Source organism: Delphinus delphis, chromosome 13 (assembly GCF_949987515.2).
Source record: "Delphinus delphis chromosome 13, mDelDel1.2, whole genome shotgun sequence".
Lineage (NCBI taxonomy): Eukaryota > Metazoa > Chordata > Mammalia > Artiodactyla > Delphinidae > Delphinus > Delphinus delphis.
The window spans coordinates 3,307,071-3,322,068 of NC_082695.1; the positions used below are offsets into that span (position 1 = coordinate 3,307,071).

The 14,998-nt window shown below is 49.8% G+C and overlaps 1 protein-coding gene across 6 annotated transcripts in view; it reads left to right on the top strand.

Annotated features, from left to right (window-relative positions):
* Positions 1-14,998, top strand: part of SLC15A4 (solute carrier family 15 member 4) — a 71,381-nt gene that overhangs the window by 11,750 nt on the left and 44,633 nt on the right. For 5 of the 6 annotated variants that reach the window (XM_060027871.1, XM_060027872.1, XM_060027869.1 and 2 more), the window contains exons 6-7: positions 9,211-9,366; positions 10,453-10,611. In XM_060027871.1, coding sequence (XP_059883854.1) covers positions 9,211-9,366; positions 10,453-10,611 — 315 coding nt within the window. Of the gene's footprint in view, positions 1-9,210; positions 9,367-10,452; positions 10,612-12,640; positions 14,990-14,998 lie in introns of those variants that run through there. The other variant, XM_060027870.1, reaches the window with a different exon arrangement.

Below are 14,998 nucleotides of genomic sequence, written 5' to 3' on the forward strand. Positions count from 1 at the left end.
GGTTTGGTTTGGTTTTTTAGAACTATAACCAGTGAAATGCTCTGGAAAGAGACTTTTGGGTTGAATCAAAGGAGGCTTGTTGTCTCCTAGTGATTTAGATTTTAGACAACTGTTAACTGCCGTGTAGATGAAACTTCATAAATAAAGGTGTTAAGTAATCCTCAGAGCTGTGATTCTTAATGTCAGGTCCATTAATCAGCTTTATATACCTGAACCCTTTGCACTTTTATGTAAAATTTTACGTGCATCTTCCTGGAGAGAAAGGTTTTTTTGTTTTGTTTTGTTTTTAAATCAAATACAGGTTTGTAACCAGCCTCCATCCCCCAGAAAAAAAAGAAAGAGGTTAAGAACTAATGCCTGAGTATTCCAGCACCTTCTGGGGGCTCCATTCTGTTTGCATAATTCTTAGATTCTGAAGTATAAGCTGAAATATCGTGTGCTGATAAAGCTGAGCTGTTGCTGACTTTCTCACCTTGCTTTGGAGCTCTTCCTTCATTAATATTTGAAAACGATTGAACGGTGAAATAGCTTACCTATATAACAAGACAAGAACAGCTGCTTTCCTGAATCACCTATATGTCATCTCTGTTATGAGGAATATAATGTTAAGCACTGCTGAGATGGAGTTTAATATTCTCCGACAGTGCTTCACAGCAGCCTCCATCCACTCTCGCCAGGGTGAACACAGTACTAAATGTAGTACTGTCTATTGATATAGTACTCAATAGATTTAAAGAAATGAGTCCCTAGGCTTAAGAATTCTATATTCCAGACACTGGGACATCTTAGGAGACAGTTATGTTTTTTCTTAATCAAATAGGTAATTAAAGGGAGGGCGTGTCTGAATGAAGCTTCTGCTGTGTGCTTGCTGTGTGATTCGTTTCTCTTCCAGTCCTGTGCACATGGGGAGGTAAGCCAGAGCAGACGAGAGCTGGATTACAGCGGGGCTCTGATTGCAGGTCTCGTGCCGCAGAATCGGTGATGGGCAGAGCCGCTGTGCTGGGGTGGTGCCCTGAGTGCCTGCCGTGGGCCCGGCTTCTTCCTGGGCTGGGGAGCCCCCTCTCTGTGCCACGACCAGCCATTCACACCCCTTGGAAAGGAGGCCTTGTCTTCTCCCTGTGGGAAAGGCGAGGCTGCTGGTTCCCCAGGCATTTTCTAGCAGACTTCGGCTTTGGTTCCTCTAATACCGTCTTGTCTTCCAGTTTCATTTATGGCTGAATAGCTTCTCCGGGCTGCCCTGAGAACCCCAGGGGCTTCCCGGTGGTTTCTTTGCCTGTTTACGTGGGAAACGACAGCAGACAGGTGACTGTTGTCCAGCGGGGCAGGCAGTGCTGTCTTAAAAGTGCGGGCCGTGCCGGCAGTTCACTTCCTGCTCAGCAGGTCGGGCTGTCGTCAGGTGGCCACGGGCACCTGCAGAGAGGCAGGTGCTCTGCACTGTGTGACCACGGCCGCTCTGAACTTCAGCATCTGAATTGATCGCTTACACGCGGACAACACCGCTGAGGCTGGTGTCCTAAAGAGGCGCTCTTTGCTGAGTGGCCAGAAGTTGGGAAGGAGCTTAATGGCCACTGGTTTCAAGAGTTTAAATACCTGGCAACTGGACTTAAGCACAGTTTATTAAATTTAATGTAAGCAGTAACTGGTGTTTCGTGCCGTTTCATTTCCAGCTCCAGTGAATATTATTTAATTGGAACATTAATGACCTTTGAATACAGACCTGAAATCATTACAGCAAACCAAAGTTTTAATAGAAAAGAGACTATTTTGCCTTTTAGCTTACTACATTCAACCATGATAAATCAGGATCTTCCATTTAGTACCATCCCTGCCGGTAATAATTCTTTCTTTAAATTTTCTTAGATGAGAATCAGGCATGTCCAAGGGGTTTCTTCTAGTCTGCTTGAGAAAAAAAGAGGTGTGTTAATTTGTCAGATTTCCTCGCCCCTTAAGACTTGTGTGTGCTCTTAATTTACAGACATCATAGATGCTCACTGGAGAAAAGGGCACCTTAGAAACATAAAGGAGAAAATAAAAGTCAACTGTAATTTCCCCAGAGATGCTCATTCCTGGGATGGTGTGTATCCGTCTAATCCCGTTTGTGTGTCTCTGCATACATACACACACACCTTCTGTGTTTTTGCGAAAATGAGATACTGATGTGTAAGCAGATTTGAGCCTGAATAAGGAATACTAAGTGTAAGGAAACCATAAAAATATAATAAAAGCTACGCTTGTTACTATTGGGGGGTAGAAAGATCCCCCAAATACAGATGAGCCATCTCCCCTCATTTTCCCCTTCCTCCTCCTTTTCCTTCTCTCTCTCTCTCTCATACACACAGATTTAAGCACTCATAATTCCACCAGGGGCTTCCAAGGAAATCTTCTACCACCATTCTGCAAGTGCATGGGAAAAATTATGTATGATGTGATGTGTGTGTGCGTTTATACTTCGCCACCTGCTTTAATAAAAAAAAACAAACCTAAAATATCCTTCCTCCGTGTCAAACATTCACGTGCAATCCTTTGTTGTTGGGTGTCGAGGATTCTAGTTTTCACGGTACGGTAATCACTGCAGTGAAATTGCTTTGCTTCTCGAATCCCTGGAAGTGTAATCACTGCATCCTTGTTTGATGTGTGTACATGACAGAGTTACCTTCCGTCATCCCAGGCTGATGGTACCCATCCGTGTGCCTCACGGTCTGCTCTTCCACTCAGCTGTGCCGTGGATGCCCTATTACCACAGCGGTTTTTAGGCAGGAGTCTGTGCCCGGACTTCAGGGCATGGAGAGCATCCTGGAATGGAGACAGAATCATCTGAGTGCCTTTTTCTTGGGTCATAGCTTTCGTTAGGAAAGAGTTCAGAGCCACTGGTCTACAGCACTTTTTAAAAAACTGTTATCAGGGCTTCCCTGGTGGCGCAGTGGTTGAGAGTCCGCCTGCCAAGGCAGGGGACGCGGGTTCGTGCCTCGGTCAGGGAGGATCCCACATGCCGCGGAGCGGCTGGGCCCGTGAGCCATGGCCGCTGAGCCTGTGCGTCCGGAGCCTGTGCTCCGCAATGTGAGAGACCACAACGGTGAGAGGCCCGCATACTGCAAAAACAAACAAACAAACAAACAAACTTATCACAGAGTCAATCCACGGTCCTTAAAAGTTAAAAATACATAGATAGAAGTGCGAGGTGACCTAAATTCACTCCTAATCCCACCATCCAGTGATGACGCCTACACCTGTGTTTATATCTTCCTAGAATATTTTATTACAGCTAAATTGTTCTTTTTAAAACAACAGAAATGGAACAAGCTATTCACAGTTTATAAGCTATTTTTATATACTATATATAATACATACCATTTTTCCAAGTCAATTACAAATTTAAATTATAGTTTTTGACAACGACGTAATATTCCATTTTGGGCTGTACTATCAGTTTTTGAAACCAGTCTTCTTATTAAACATGAGGGTTGATTCCAGCCTGTCCTACTTGAAGCAGTGCTGTGTGCACACCCTGGCACGTCCGCACATGTGTGCTCATCTCGTGTGAAAGGGCCAGAGCGGCGTGCCGATGCGAGTCTGCTCTCGCCGTGCCCTTGTCACACTGATTATTGTGTCCTGTTAATCTTCTCTTATCTGAAGGGTTACAGCATTCTGTACCTTTAATGTGTACTAGGAGTGATCTTAAGACTTTTTCCCAAAATGTGTCAGACATTCTATTCTGTGTACGGTTGGTGTGTTGTGACCAGTTTTCTTGTGGGTTTTTCTTGTAATAGAGTGTAGATTGTCACTACTCAGAATTGTATCTCATTTTACGAGTATTTTTCCCATTTTTTTCCCTTGCCCTTTACTTTTGTTAGTGGCATCTCGTGACGTCTTACGTGCTTCTTCGTTTAGGTCCTGTGCATGTTATGTTAGGTTTATTCCTAACTGCTTTTATGTATTTTGGTTTCTCACCTAGGAGATTTTTTAAAATTCTGAGTTTCAGTGAATTATTTTCAGATGGTTGCTCGTCTTGAAATTAACATAGTTTCTTTTCCTGCCTTCTTTATAAAAAGAAGGTGTTTATTGTTTATTCAGGCCACACTGCCCGGCTTGTGGGACCTTAGTTCCCCGACCAGGGACTGAACCCGGGCCTGGGCAGTGAGAGCGCTGAGTTCTAACCCCTGAGCCGTCGGGGAGTCCCGTTTTCCTGCCTTCCTGCTGCGCCTCCCTGTGTCTCTCCTTGTTTGGCAGGGTGGCCCGGCTTTCTCCAAGGCTGCTGGTGGTGACGGATGCCCCCCTTTATCCCTGACTTCGACGAGCGCACCTTCAGCCCCTCACTGTGGAAGGTTCACTCTCACCTCTGAGTTTGCATACGTATTCCTGACGATGTTACATATCTAAGCTTTATTTCAAGTTTGTATTTTTTGGCAGAAGTGGATGTTGAGTTTCTCTCAAATATCTTAGTTTGGTTTTCAGGAGGATTGCATGCCCTCCTTACTCCACCCCCTCCCTGCCTTTGGCTGCTCATGGTTTTTATTTATTTTAACATCTGGTATTTAACTGTTCCTGAATTTCTAAAATACACCCTGTTTGTTAAAAGGTCTGATTGGAATCTGCTAATTCCAGTCTGCTCAATAATCTGCTTTTATTGAGCGACTGTGCGTCTCTTTCTAACCAATATCAGTCTGGTTTGGTGTCAGGGTTATACAGCTTCATAAAAGGTGTTGGTAAACTCCCTATTTCTTTTCTTTTTTAAAAAAATAAATTTATTTATTTTTGGCTATGCTGGGTCTTTGTTGCTGTGCGTGGGCTTTCTGTAGTTGCGACGAGTGGGGGCTACTCTTCATTGCGGTGCGCGGGCTTCTCATTGCAGTGGCTTCTCTTGTAGTGGAGCACGGACTCTAGGTGCACGGGCTTCAGTAGTTGTGGCACTTGGGCTCTAGGTGCGGCTCGTGGGCTCTAGGTGCATGGGCTTCAGTAGTTGTGGCTCACAGGCTCTAGAGCACAGGCTCAGTAGTTGTGGCACGTGGGTTCAGTAGTTGTGGCTCACGGGCTCTACAGCGCAGGCTCAGTAGTTGTGGTGCACGGGCTTAGTTGTTCCATGGCCTGTGGGATCTTCCCGGACCAGGGCTCGAACCTGTGTCCCCTGCATTGGCAGGCAGATTCTTAACCACTGTGCCACCAGGGAAGTCCAAACTCCCTATTTCTGAAGGCAGGGAGTATTTTAACAGGATGAGAATTATCTGTCTGCTCCCAGGAAGTTCCAAGTCTTTGCCTAGAAAATCATATGAGTACATCCTCTCTGAAAGGAAATGTAACTTTTCCACCTTTTTCTCAGTTTTGTACAGATCTTGTTTTTTCTTGAATCACTTAAGCTTTTAATTTTTTTAATGTCCCTAGTAAATCATTTATTGAGTTTTAGAAAAATTGTTAGAGTGGAGATAAAAATAGTGTTTTAAATCTGATGTGTTTCCTTCCTCATTTCTAGTTTCCCTTTTTTATGTGCTCTTTTTTTATTAGGCTTGCCAAGACTGTATTTTATAATTTTTCCTTAGACGTCTGTCTTGAATTTATCATCTGATTGTTTTTATGTTTTCTAAGTAGAGAATTTAAGATATTAATTTCTATTACCTTTGGTTTGTTTTGTGGGGTTTTTCTTCTCATTTCTTGAGTTAAATTCTTCACGTCTTTTCGTTCTTTCTTGCTTAACAGTAAAAACCACGTAATGGCATGAATTGGCCTGTTACTGTTGCTTTACCAAGGTCTCTTGCACTTTGATTTGTTGTAGTGTGTTTTTTCTCCCTACGAATATTGAAACTATGTTTTTTGTTTTCTTTTTGATCTAAGAGTAATTTTACAGAAGTTTTTTTCATTTCATAAAATTGATGCTTTTGTTTATCCATTTGTTAATGAAAAAGCTTTAACTGAGGAGTTGGGAAAGATCCTGGCTTTATAATTCTGTACCGTGGACTTCAAGGCTTCCGTTTTGGCCAGTGTTACTTTCTAAAAACGTTCGTGGGGGTGCCGCATAGGATGGCTCGCAGGTTGTCCTACCGTTAGCTGAGTGGGTCAGATCCCTTGTAACAAGAGCCCTGAAGTCCAGTGCTGCCAGGGGCCTGGGATCACGGCGATGGCCTGTGTCCAGGGATGCTGTGGTCTGGGCGGGGCCCATTAGAACGGAGCCCCGTGAGGGCACAGGTGTTAAGTGTCCATAAAGTTCGGGACCTGGGTCTGCCCTTGGGCCTCCGATGCAACCAGTTGCCCGGCAAAGCCTCATCTTTCCATGTGCTCGCTCTGGTGAGGACCAAGAGGGTTCCTGGGTCTCAGAGCCTTGCTGCGTTCCTAGCAGATGACGACGTTCCACTCACGAAGGTCTGTGGCTTGTGTCGTCCCTGGGGAGGGCACGCGCCGTCCTCGGGCAGTAGCGCTGTGGCAGGAGGCGCACACGGGGACCCTAAGGCCCGGCGGAAGCCCAGCTCACACCCCGACGGTCGCTGAGGCCGGCACCCCCGTCTCTGCCCAGCTGCGGGCTCCGACTTGCTTCCCCCGGGCTTGCTGCGGGCGCGGGGCCGTGCGCCTGCCCTTCAGCGTGTTCTCTTGGTGCCCGTGCGCTGTGGCTGGCACGCCTCCCTTCTCGGTGACCCTGCTCGTCCTCGCCCTCACTCAGACCTTTGCCACTTTACGCTTTGGTTCTTGCCTCGCCCGCAGCGTTGGGTTTTCTTTCGTTTTGACGTGATGTGAGTCCGTGTCTTTAACCGAAGAGTTTGGCCCGTCGATGGCTGTGGCGCTCTCCCAGCCTCGGCCCTTACGTTGGTCTGTGCCGGTGCTCCTGGGCCCGTGCGTCAGGAGCTCTGCGGGCTGCGCAGCCCCTGCGTCGTCTGGAGCGCTCGCCCTCTCCCTCGGCCTCTGTTCTCTGCGCTGTCCGGCCATCGGTCCCACCAGAGAGGAGCTTCAGTGATTTCTCACATTCTTGTCTCTTGGGGCTCGACCCTCGTTATTTGTGTCCCCCTTGCCAGCGCCCCTTCGTTTCCATTACCTGTTCACCCCCAGTCCTCACGGAGTCGTGCTTTCCTAACTAGTAAGAGCGCAGAACAGATCCCGTCCGACAGTCTACTTCCGTTCTCTGCCAGGCCTTGCAGAAGTACTAAATCCGTGTATAGTCCCCACCAGTACTGCCCCATCACGCGCACGCGTGCGCACACACACACACACACACGCGCGCACGCGCACACAGGCAGACACACATATGCACACACGCACACAGTGCACACACAGAGACGCACACACACACAGAGACACACGCACACACACACAGACACACACAAACGCATGCACACACAGGCAGCCACACACACACACACACACACACAGACACACATGCACTGTCTTAAGCCTCTCTTGCCTTTCCTGTGGAGGACAAGAGTCTCCTCCAGCTTCAATATTTATTCCCTTAAAACAGGCTGAGTGGGTGCTTCCCCCTCTGCTCTTGGATTGGACGGAGCCCTTCCAGCTAGAGGGTCGGTGGCCAGCACAGCGCAGTGATCTTCCGGTCTCAGGGCAGTGGCCCTGGGCTGGCTGGAGCTCGGCCCACGCAGAGGAAGCCCACAGTGCTTTATCCTGTGCGTTGAAGGTGCTCCAACCAGGCTGACGCCATGGCCCCCTTGGTGCTGCCCGCTGCCCTGCCACGGAGCAGAGCTGTCGCTGTGGACAGGGCCCTTAATGCCATCACCAGCGTCCTGATAACCGCTGGGCCGAGCTGCACGCGCCCCTTTCCAGAGCAGCAAGCGCTCTGCAGTGACCGCTCTGCATGCCTGGGCCCGCTCTGTGTTTCTCAGTCGCAGGACGGGTGTGAAGGTCGACTCACCTCTGGGAGGTCTCTCTTTCCCCTGGCCCTTTGATGTGTTTTCTCTTTGTTTGCACATTTCATTTGAGGTATGTTGTGCGCTGCAGATTACAGAGTTTGTCTTTCATCCCGTCAATCATACCCTGGTCCTTTCTCATGCTCAGGTTTTGAAAGGAATATTTTTAATGTATTCCGTTGTCCTGTACGCAGACTCCTGTCCTTCCTCATACGGCTTTAAATCCGTAAGCCTTTACATATACGTTAGATATCATGGCCCATTATTTCATCTGCAGTTAGAACCCTTTAAAACACAACCTAGTGACACCTCTACCTTGAGAAGTCGGTCCCACACGTTGTTTCAAGCTTTATTTTGACCTGCTTATGTTTTGTTTTGTGCAGAGTAGCTGTTTCTGTCTTGCTTATCTTCCCATGTCTTTCTGCCCCACGAGACAGATGACCGATGACCCAGTGAGGTCTTGGTGCTGCTGAGGGCAGAGGGTGGTTCGAAGAGTCCGGGTTACAGTCGTCCCGCTTATCCCTGGGTTTGCTTTCCGTGGTCAGTGACCCCACGGTCAACGGTGGTCCGAAAATACCTACAGTACAATGAGATATTTAGAGAGAGGGGAAGACCATCTTCACGTAACTTTTATTACAGTGTATTGTTATAATTGTTCTATTTTATTATTAGTTACTGTTGTCAGTCTCTTACTGTGCCTGATTTATAGATTAAACTTTATCAGAGGTATGTGTGTGCAGGAAAAAACATAGTCTATGTAGGATGTGGAACTGTCCTGGGCTTCAGGCATCCCCTGGGGGTTTTGAACGTATCCCCCAGAGAGAAGGGGGGACCACTGTACTTGGCTGATAAGGCTAAGCCCGTCTGCACAAGGAAACTGGCATTAGTAGTAGTTGTGGTAGTTGTAATAGTGATGACGATCAGTGAATCAGCTTAAATCTGTTCCCTTGAGGGGGAAAAACATCTCCAAATTCATTGCCTTCTGATAAGTAACTAGCACGATTAACCTTTTTGTTGCAGGACTGTTTAGCTCTCCCCTGCTCCCCCTTTTAAGAGAAATAGAAGGTGTTTAGGCGAGCAGTCCAGAGATTTGAGGATTGCGTTAACCATGTTGAACACTGGCTTTATAGGGCACTGCAGGGGCCCCCATGAAGTGTGGGTTATATGACCTCTGTTTCTTAGTAACCTACCTCGGAAGCTGAAAGTAGGGAGATTCCTGAGGTCGGGGGGTTCTGGGGGAAGCTATGTTATCGGGCATTATCCTTTCATGTATTTCTCAGAATCATCAACAGACATCTTGTACCAAGCATCTAGTTTTTTAGTTTAATTGCAAATGTTAACAAACAAATGCTCATAACCTACTTATGAATTGTAGGGATTTTGGAAAGCAAACGGCTGGACCTCGTGAAGGAGAAGACCATTAACCAGACCATTGGAAATGTCGTTTACTATGCTGCGGATTTGCCAATCTGGTGGCAGGTCCCTCAGTACGTGCTGATTGGCGTCAGTGAAATATTTGCGAGCATCGCAGGTGAGGTTCCTTCCCGTCGGGGCGTCCGCGTCCAGTCCTGTCTCAGCACGATAAAGCCCGTGCTGTTTCCTTCTTTGTTAGGCCGCATCGAGACGGAAACAGCACAGTGCTTGGTGGGTGCTGGTGGGCAGTTGTGGTGCGGAATGTGAATTGGTGAGCAAAGAGCCATGCTACGGCTGAGGCTCTCCTTTCTTGGTGTAAAAGGATCCCCAGAACATCAACATGAAGTTCATCTACCGTAGAGGGTCAACAGGAGAGAGGATAGAAGAAGGAAGACCCCCGTAAGGGCTACCTGGCAGTTGCTAATAACCACGCCCTGCAGTCCCGCCGCCACGGCCGGGCCTCGGGCGTCCCTCACTGCCTGGCCCTCAGTGTCTCCATTCAGATTTATAAGGAAGCAAACCTAATTTTTAAAACCTGTTCTCACAGGCCTCTCTTCCCTATTGGTGAGATCATGTGGTGGCATGTGGACAAGTAAATTCCGTGCAGGCCTGTTCCCAGCTGCTGGGAGCGAGGGAAGGAGAAAATGAGTGATGCCCAGAGTGGTGGGGCTGGGAGGCCGGCACTTTTCACCTCTCCTGCCTCCTGCAGCGCTCACGCGGACTGGCTAATGAACTTGTGGAGGGAACGAGTCGCACGGGGTGGCCCTTCCTTTAGAGCACAGTGCAGATCTCCATGTCTGCTTATTACAGTGGTGATTCAGTTTATAGATGCACCTGCTGAAACTGTTCTAAAAGACCTTGCCTTTCAGATAGAAATCCTGAGTAGATTTCCCCATTTTAGTGTAAGTACTTTGTTTGCAAACTCCCGTTAGTTAAGAATGTAGGCAAATTTTGCTTCTTCAAACTTTCTTTCCATGAGGAACGAGAAATTCCAAGAGCTGACAAGTCAAATGCTGCCTTCAAGTGTGAAGGCGGGAGGTGACTGGCCACCTCGCGGAGTTTCTAGGGGCTGTGACAGCAGGAGGTGAGCAACCAGCCTGGGTGCTGTCTCAGAGCCGCGCCCCAGAGCCCGGGTGTCCGAGGGCAGCGGCGCGGGCGCGGGCGCCCTGCTCCTCTCCTGAAATGCCCTCCTTTTCTTCCTCAGGCCTGGAATTCGCGTACTCGGCCGCCCCCAAGTCCATGCAGAGTGCCATCATGGGCTTGTTTTTCTTCTTCTCTGGCGTCGGGTCCTTCGTGGGCTCAGGACTGTTGGCACTGGTGTCCCTCAAGGCCATCGGGTGGATGAGCAGCCACACGGACTTCGGTAAGGCCCCCCTCGCGGCCCCCCTTCCCGTCGTCGGCAGTGACCAGCGCCCCAGTCCTTGGGCCGCATGGGGCGCCCGGGACCAGACGCGGTCAGCGTCGCTGGGCTGCCCCGGGAGCCCCCGGCTGCTCCCTGCGCCCCGTCAGACCACCCGCCTGCCCTCGTTTACCCACGTCCCTGATGGTCTCCTGGGGACAGGTGGGCCTCTCCTGCCCCAGGTCGCCTCCAGCAGCAGCTCTGTGGCTGCTGTTTTCTCAGAGCGCCTGTGATGAGTAGACTGACCCTCCCACCTTCAGGTCCAGCACTAGTTTTATTTTATTATGAGGCAAATAAAATCTGTATCACAAATTTCCCTTCATTTATCAGGTTGGCCAGAAAGTTTGTTCGGTTTTAAGTAAAGCCACGTTTTTCATTTTCATGAAGAACTTTATTGAACAACATATTCACTGACCTAACGAACTTTCTGGCCAACCCAGTATCTTATTTTCGTATTTTTTTTCTTTTCCTGACGGTACCTTTTAATTTCCTGCTGTTAAAAAAAAAAAAAGAGAGATAATAAGTTGCCTTGTTAAAAACAAGTATGACTCATTATCACTCCTAATGGGGTTTTACAGCTAATGCCAGTAGGTGGCAGCTTGCGCAGAATCACTCCCAAGAGATGAAAGCTTTGCTGTTTCCATATCGATGTAGCCTTTAAGCAGACCCAGGAGGTGCAGGTGTGCTGCTTCTTCGTATGTTGTACCAGTAAAAACCACCATATTGCTTTTCCTTGTATAGGCGTGTGGCGTTTGCCGTCCCCTGTAGAAGGAGCAGCAGGTGTGATCCCAGATTTTGTGGCTTCTCTGTGCTCAGTACCCCCTGGGTACTGAGCCACTTCTAGGTTCTAAATCCCCTTGAAAATCTGGTGAAAGCTTAGAGACTGTTCTCCAGAAATTGCAGAATTCCAAAAGCCCTCCCATGATTCAGTTAAAATTCCCGTCTTGAGGGGGGCGTTTCGGCCCAGAGACCCCTGATGCAGCTTCCAGAAACCGGGGCCCCTGCTGCCCCCGGGCACCACTGGTGATGTGTCCAGCTGGTCCGGCTGTGAGAGCCAGTGGTGTGCGCGGCAGGCCCTCCTGGCTGTGCTGAGGGGGGCTGTGCTCATTACTCCTGCCCCTCGGAGGGTAAGTCCAGTTACACAGGGTTCTGGGAGTTCTCCTGCGCTCTTGGTGTCACGTAATCTGTTTTGTACGTGTGACAGACCTCCTTCAAAGAAAGACTTGTTATCGGGACCACACCTCGGTAGTTCTTGAGATATAGTCTGTTTTTTTACTTTCATGTGTATCTTAAAGGATCGATTGGTTTCTGTCATTCCCATTGCTTTCCAGTGATTTAATCCACCCCCTCCCCCCACAGCCGTTACTAATTTAATAACTGGTAGTTTACCTGTCACTCATCCTTTACTTCTGACAGGTAATTTTAAAACTTTTCATTGTGAGGTTTATGTCCGGTATTGATGCACGTGGCACACGTGGACAGATGTTGGACCTGGATTCTGTTCGTTGTGTTATTTTCACGAAAGAGAAGTACCTTGTCGTGTGTCCTGGATCGGCTGCCCTGTCCAGGAGTGCAGGGTGGCCTCTCCTTGTTTTCCCTCCAGTCCCTCTGCCCGGAGCCCCATGTCCAGTGAGGTGAGAGGACGTGGCAGGTCGGCTCCCGCGTGGTTAGGGGCAGGTGGCTGTCACCGGCGGTGGTTTGGAGAGAGAATGGGACAGGTGACACCTCCTCCTCGCCGCCCCCACATCCTTGTTTCTGTAGGAGGAGCAGCAGGTGTGATCCCAGATTTCACGGCTTCTCTGTGTCCTGGGCTCTCCCCGGCTCTGCCTTTCGGCAGGTCCTGCCTGCATTAGGGCTCCGGTGGCAGTGGGGCTGGCTCAGCGTTTCCTGACTGACACGTGGGTAACTTGCTGTCAGGTTCCAGGACCACGTCTGAAGGAAGAGTCCCCAGATTCTCCCCTCGTTGTTTTCTTCTCTCCCTGTCCTGCCCCAGGCCTGCTTGTCCTCGTTATTATTATTATTTAGACTGGGAATCACGTCCGTACTGTGAAGGGCACTGGTCTTAAGTGCACAGCCTGGTGTGCATTTCGTCCAGATCAAAATGCAGGACGTGGAAGGGTTCCTTCTGTCCTTTCTGACTTCAGCCCCCGGCCCCCGGCCCCCGGCAAGATGAACTCTGTTCTGAGGTCGGCCCTGCTGAGTCCTGTGGCCTCTCTCGTCCGTGGCCGTGGCCTTTCACTCAGCACTGCGTTCTCAGAGTCATCCCAGTGATCGGTTCTTTGTTATTGCTGCGGAGTATCCGTCGTACGAATAAGTCAGAATTCATTTATCTGTTCTGCTGCGTGGGGGTGTTCGTGGTGTCTCCAGTTTGAGACTGTCGCAAATAAAGCAGCTGGGAATGTTCTTGTGCATATGTTTGGGGGACACATGAAGCTTGTTTATTGGGGCCCAGGAGTCAGTCTTATCAAATAGGAAGCACCCAGAGTTTACCGTGTTTACATGCGATTACCTTCTGTCTGTGAAGAGGCCCAAGAAAGTACAGGGTGATCACTTTTAGGTGGTGGGCCCAGTTCTGCAAACCCTTCCTAACGCCAGGCTGCGACGGGCCCTGGCAGGGAAGACACGGCGCACAGTTTGCTCGGCCTGCCGGCTTTGAGCTTTGGAAGTTGTAAATGACTTTTAGTTTGGGGAGATTGATGTTTCAGAGCTGGCACTGCAAACGGCGTGAGTGGTGTTTCGACGACAGCCGCGCTGAGGCGGCAGCAAGCAGCACTGCCGCGCTGGCGTCTGCAAACCAGGGTCCAGGGGGCGGGATCGCTGTGTCCAGGGTGGAGCCCGCCCGCAACAGGACCAAACCACTGTTTCCACCTCTGACCACTGTTGAGTAAATAACACAGTCTAAACCACTGTTTCCAGCTCTGACCACTGTTGAGTAGATAACACGGTCTGGTAGAAATGCTAGGTAGTACTGGATCTCTTCCCAGAGCAGCAAACATAGGAAATCACTGTCTTCTACAGCCTGAAGGAGTGAGAATTCTTTAAAAACGTGTGAGTGCTTATTATACAAACGTGTATTATATCTGTTCATTAGTTCTGTTAAATAAAAGCAGTGTTAAACGTCCGATTTTAATGAGTATATGTTCAGATAGAAAAAGGAAGTTGCAGAATAACCCAGCTTGACCGAGACCTTCAGAGGAAAGGAGTCTGGCGTTTTAAATAAGCCAATGGGAGATGCTTTTGAAGCCGGTCAGAGAGCACAGCAGCCTGTTTCCTAAGACGTCAGCGTCCTCCAGAGATGCTGCTGATGCGCCGCCCCTGTCTGCCCCTCTGTTCGGCAGTGTGCCCGGCCCTTTCCAGTGGGTGACCAGCGGCGTCAGCGGTAGACCGTCCAGGGTTGCGGTGACGCCGTCTTTGTTGGGAGCCGGGGTGGCGTGCTGTGTGCGGCCCCAGTGTCCCCTCCACACAGCCCTGCGTCTCCACGCCGCGTGGCCGCTGCTCAGGGGACAGACGGCAGCTTTACAGCCCTGGTGGCCCCGGACCTACGTGTGGACTGGGGCTCCTAACGGGGCCCCGTGAAGAGGAGGCGGCCGCGTGGCCCAGGTGCTGTCTCCACATTTGACAGGCAGGGAACCTGGGCCCAGAGACCAAGACGCTGGCATTTGAGCCTCCTTGGTGGAGCTCCGCGGTCCATGCCCTTAACCTCCGCCGCCTCGGCATTGATCGGGCACTGAACGGAGCCTCGCACATAGGACGCCTTGCGTGGTGCTCGGGCCAGAGTCGGCCATTCAGTGTGTCAGCTCTTAGGGTTAAAGTGGGCGCCTGTGTATCAGCCTGCAGCCTGAACTTTTTAAGGAGAAACGTGAAAAGCAAGCTTGTGCCTTCCCCTAGCGCGGGGAGTGTGTGTTCAGCCGTCTGTCCCGGCCTGTGACGGTACTTCGTTTGATGTCAGGTGACGACACGGGAGTCCGGCACTCACACCTGACGTGCCGTCCAGGCTGCGTCCTGGCCCGACGCGCGGTCTTGGCGCGTGTGCAGACTGTAGACCCAGGCGAGGAGGGCCGTCCGCCGCAGGATCTGACGTGGAGACAGTGGGGGCCCCTCATCGTGTGGGGGCAGGAGGCCCCAGCCCGGAGCCCGTGTTGAGACGCAGCTGACTCACAGTGGCTTTGGAAACAAAGCACTTGTGTATTTTGAATTAGGGGTAGGATTCTTTTCTCTCTTCCTTGATTTTCTTTTTTAATGACCACAGTTAAAAGTCACCCTGACCTTCGTAGGAACCAAGTTAATTAAGTAAAACCTTTTAGACTCTCTCTAAGTGCGGCTTCCGTGCTGCTCTCTTTCCTTGTCTCTA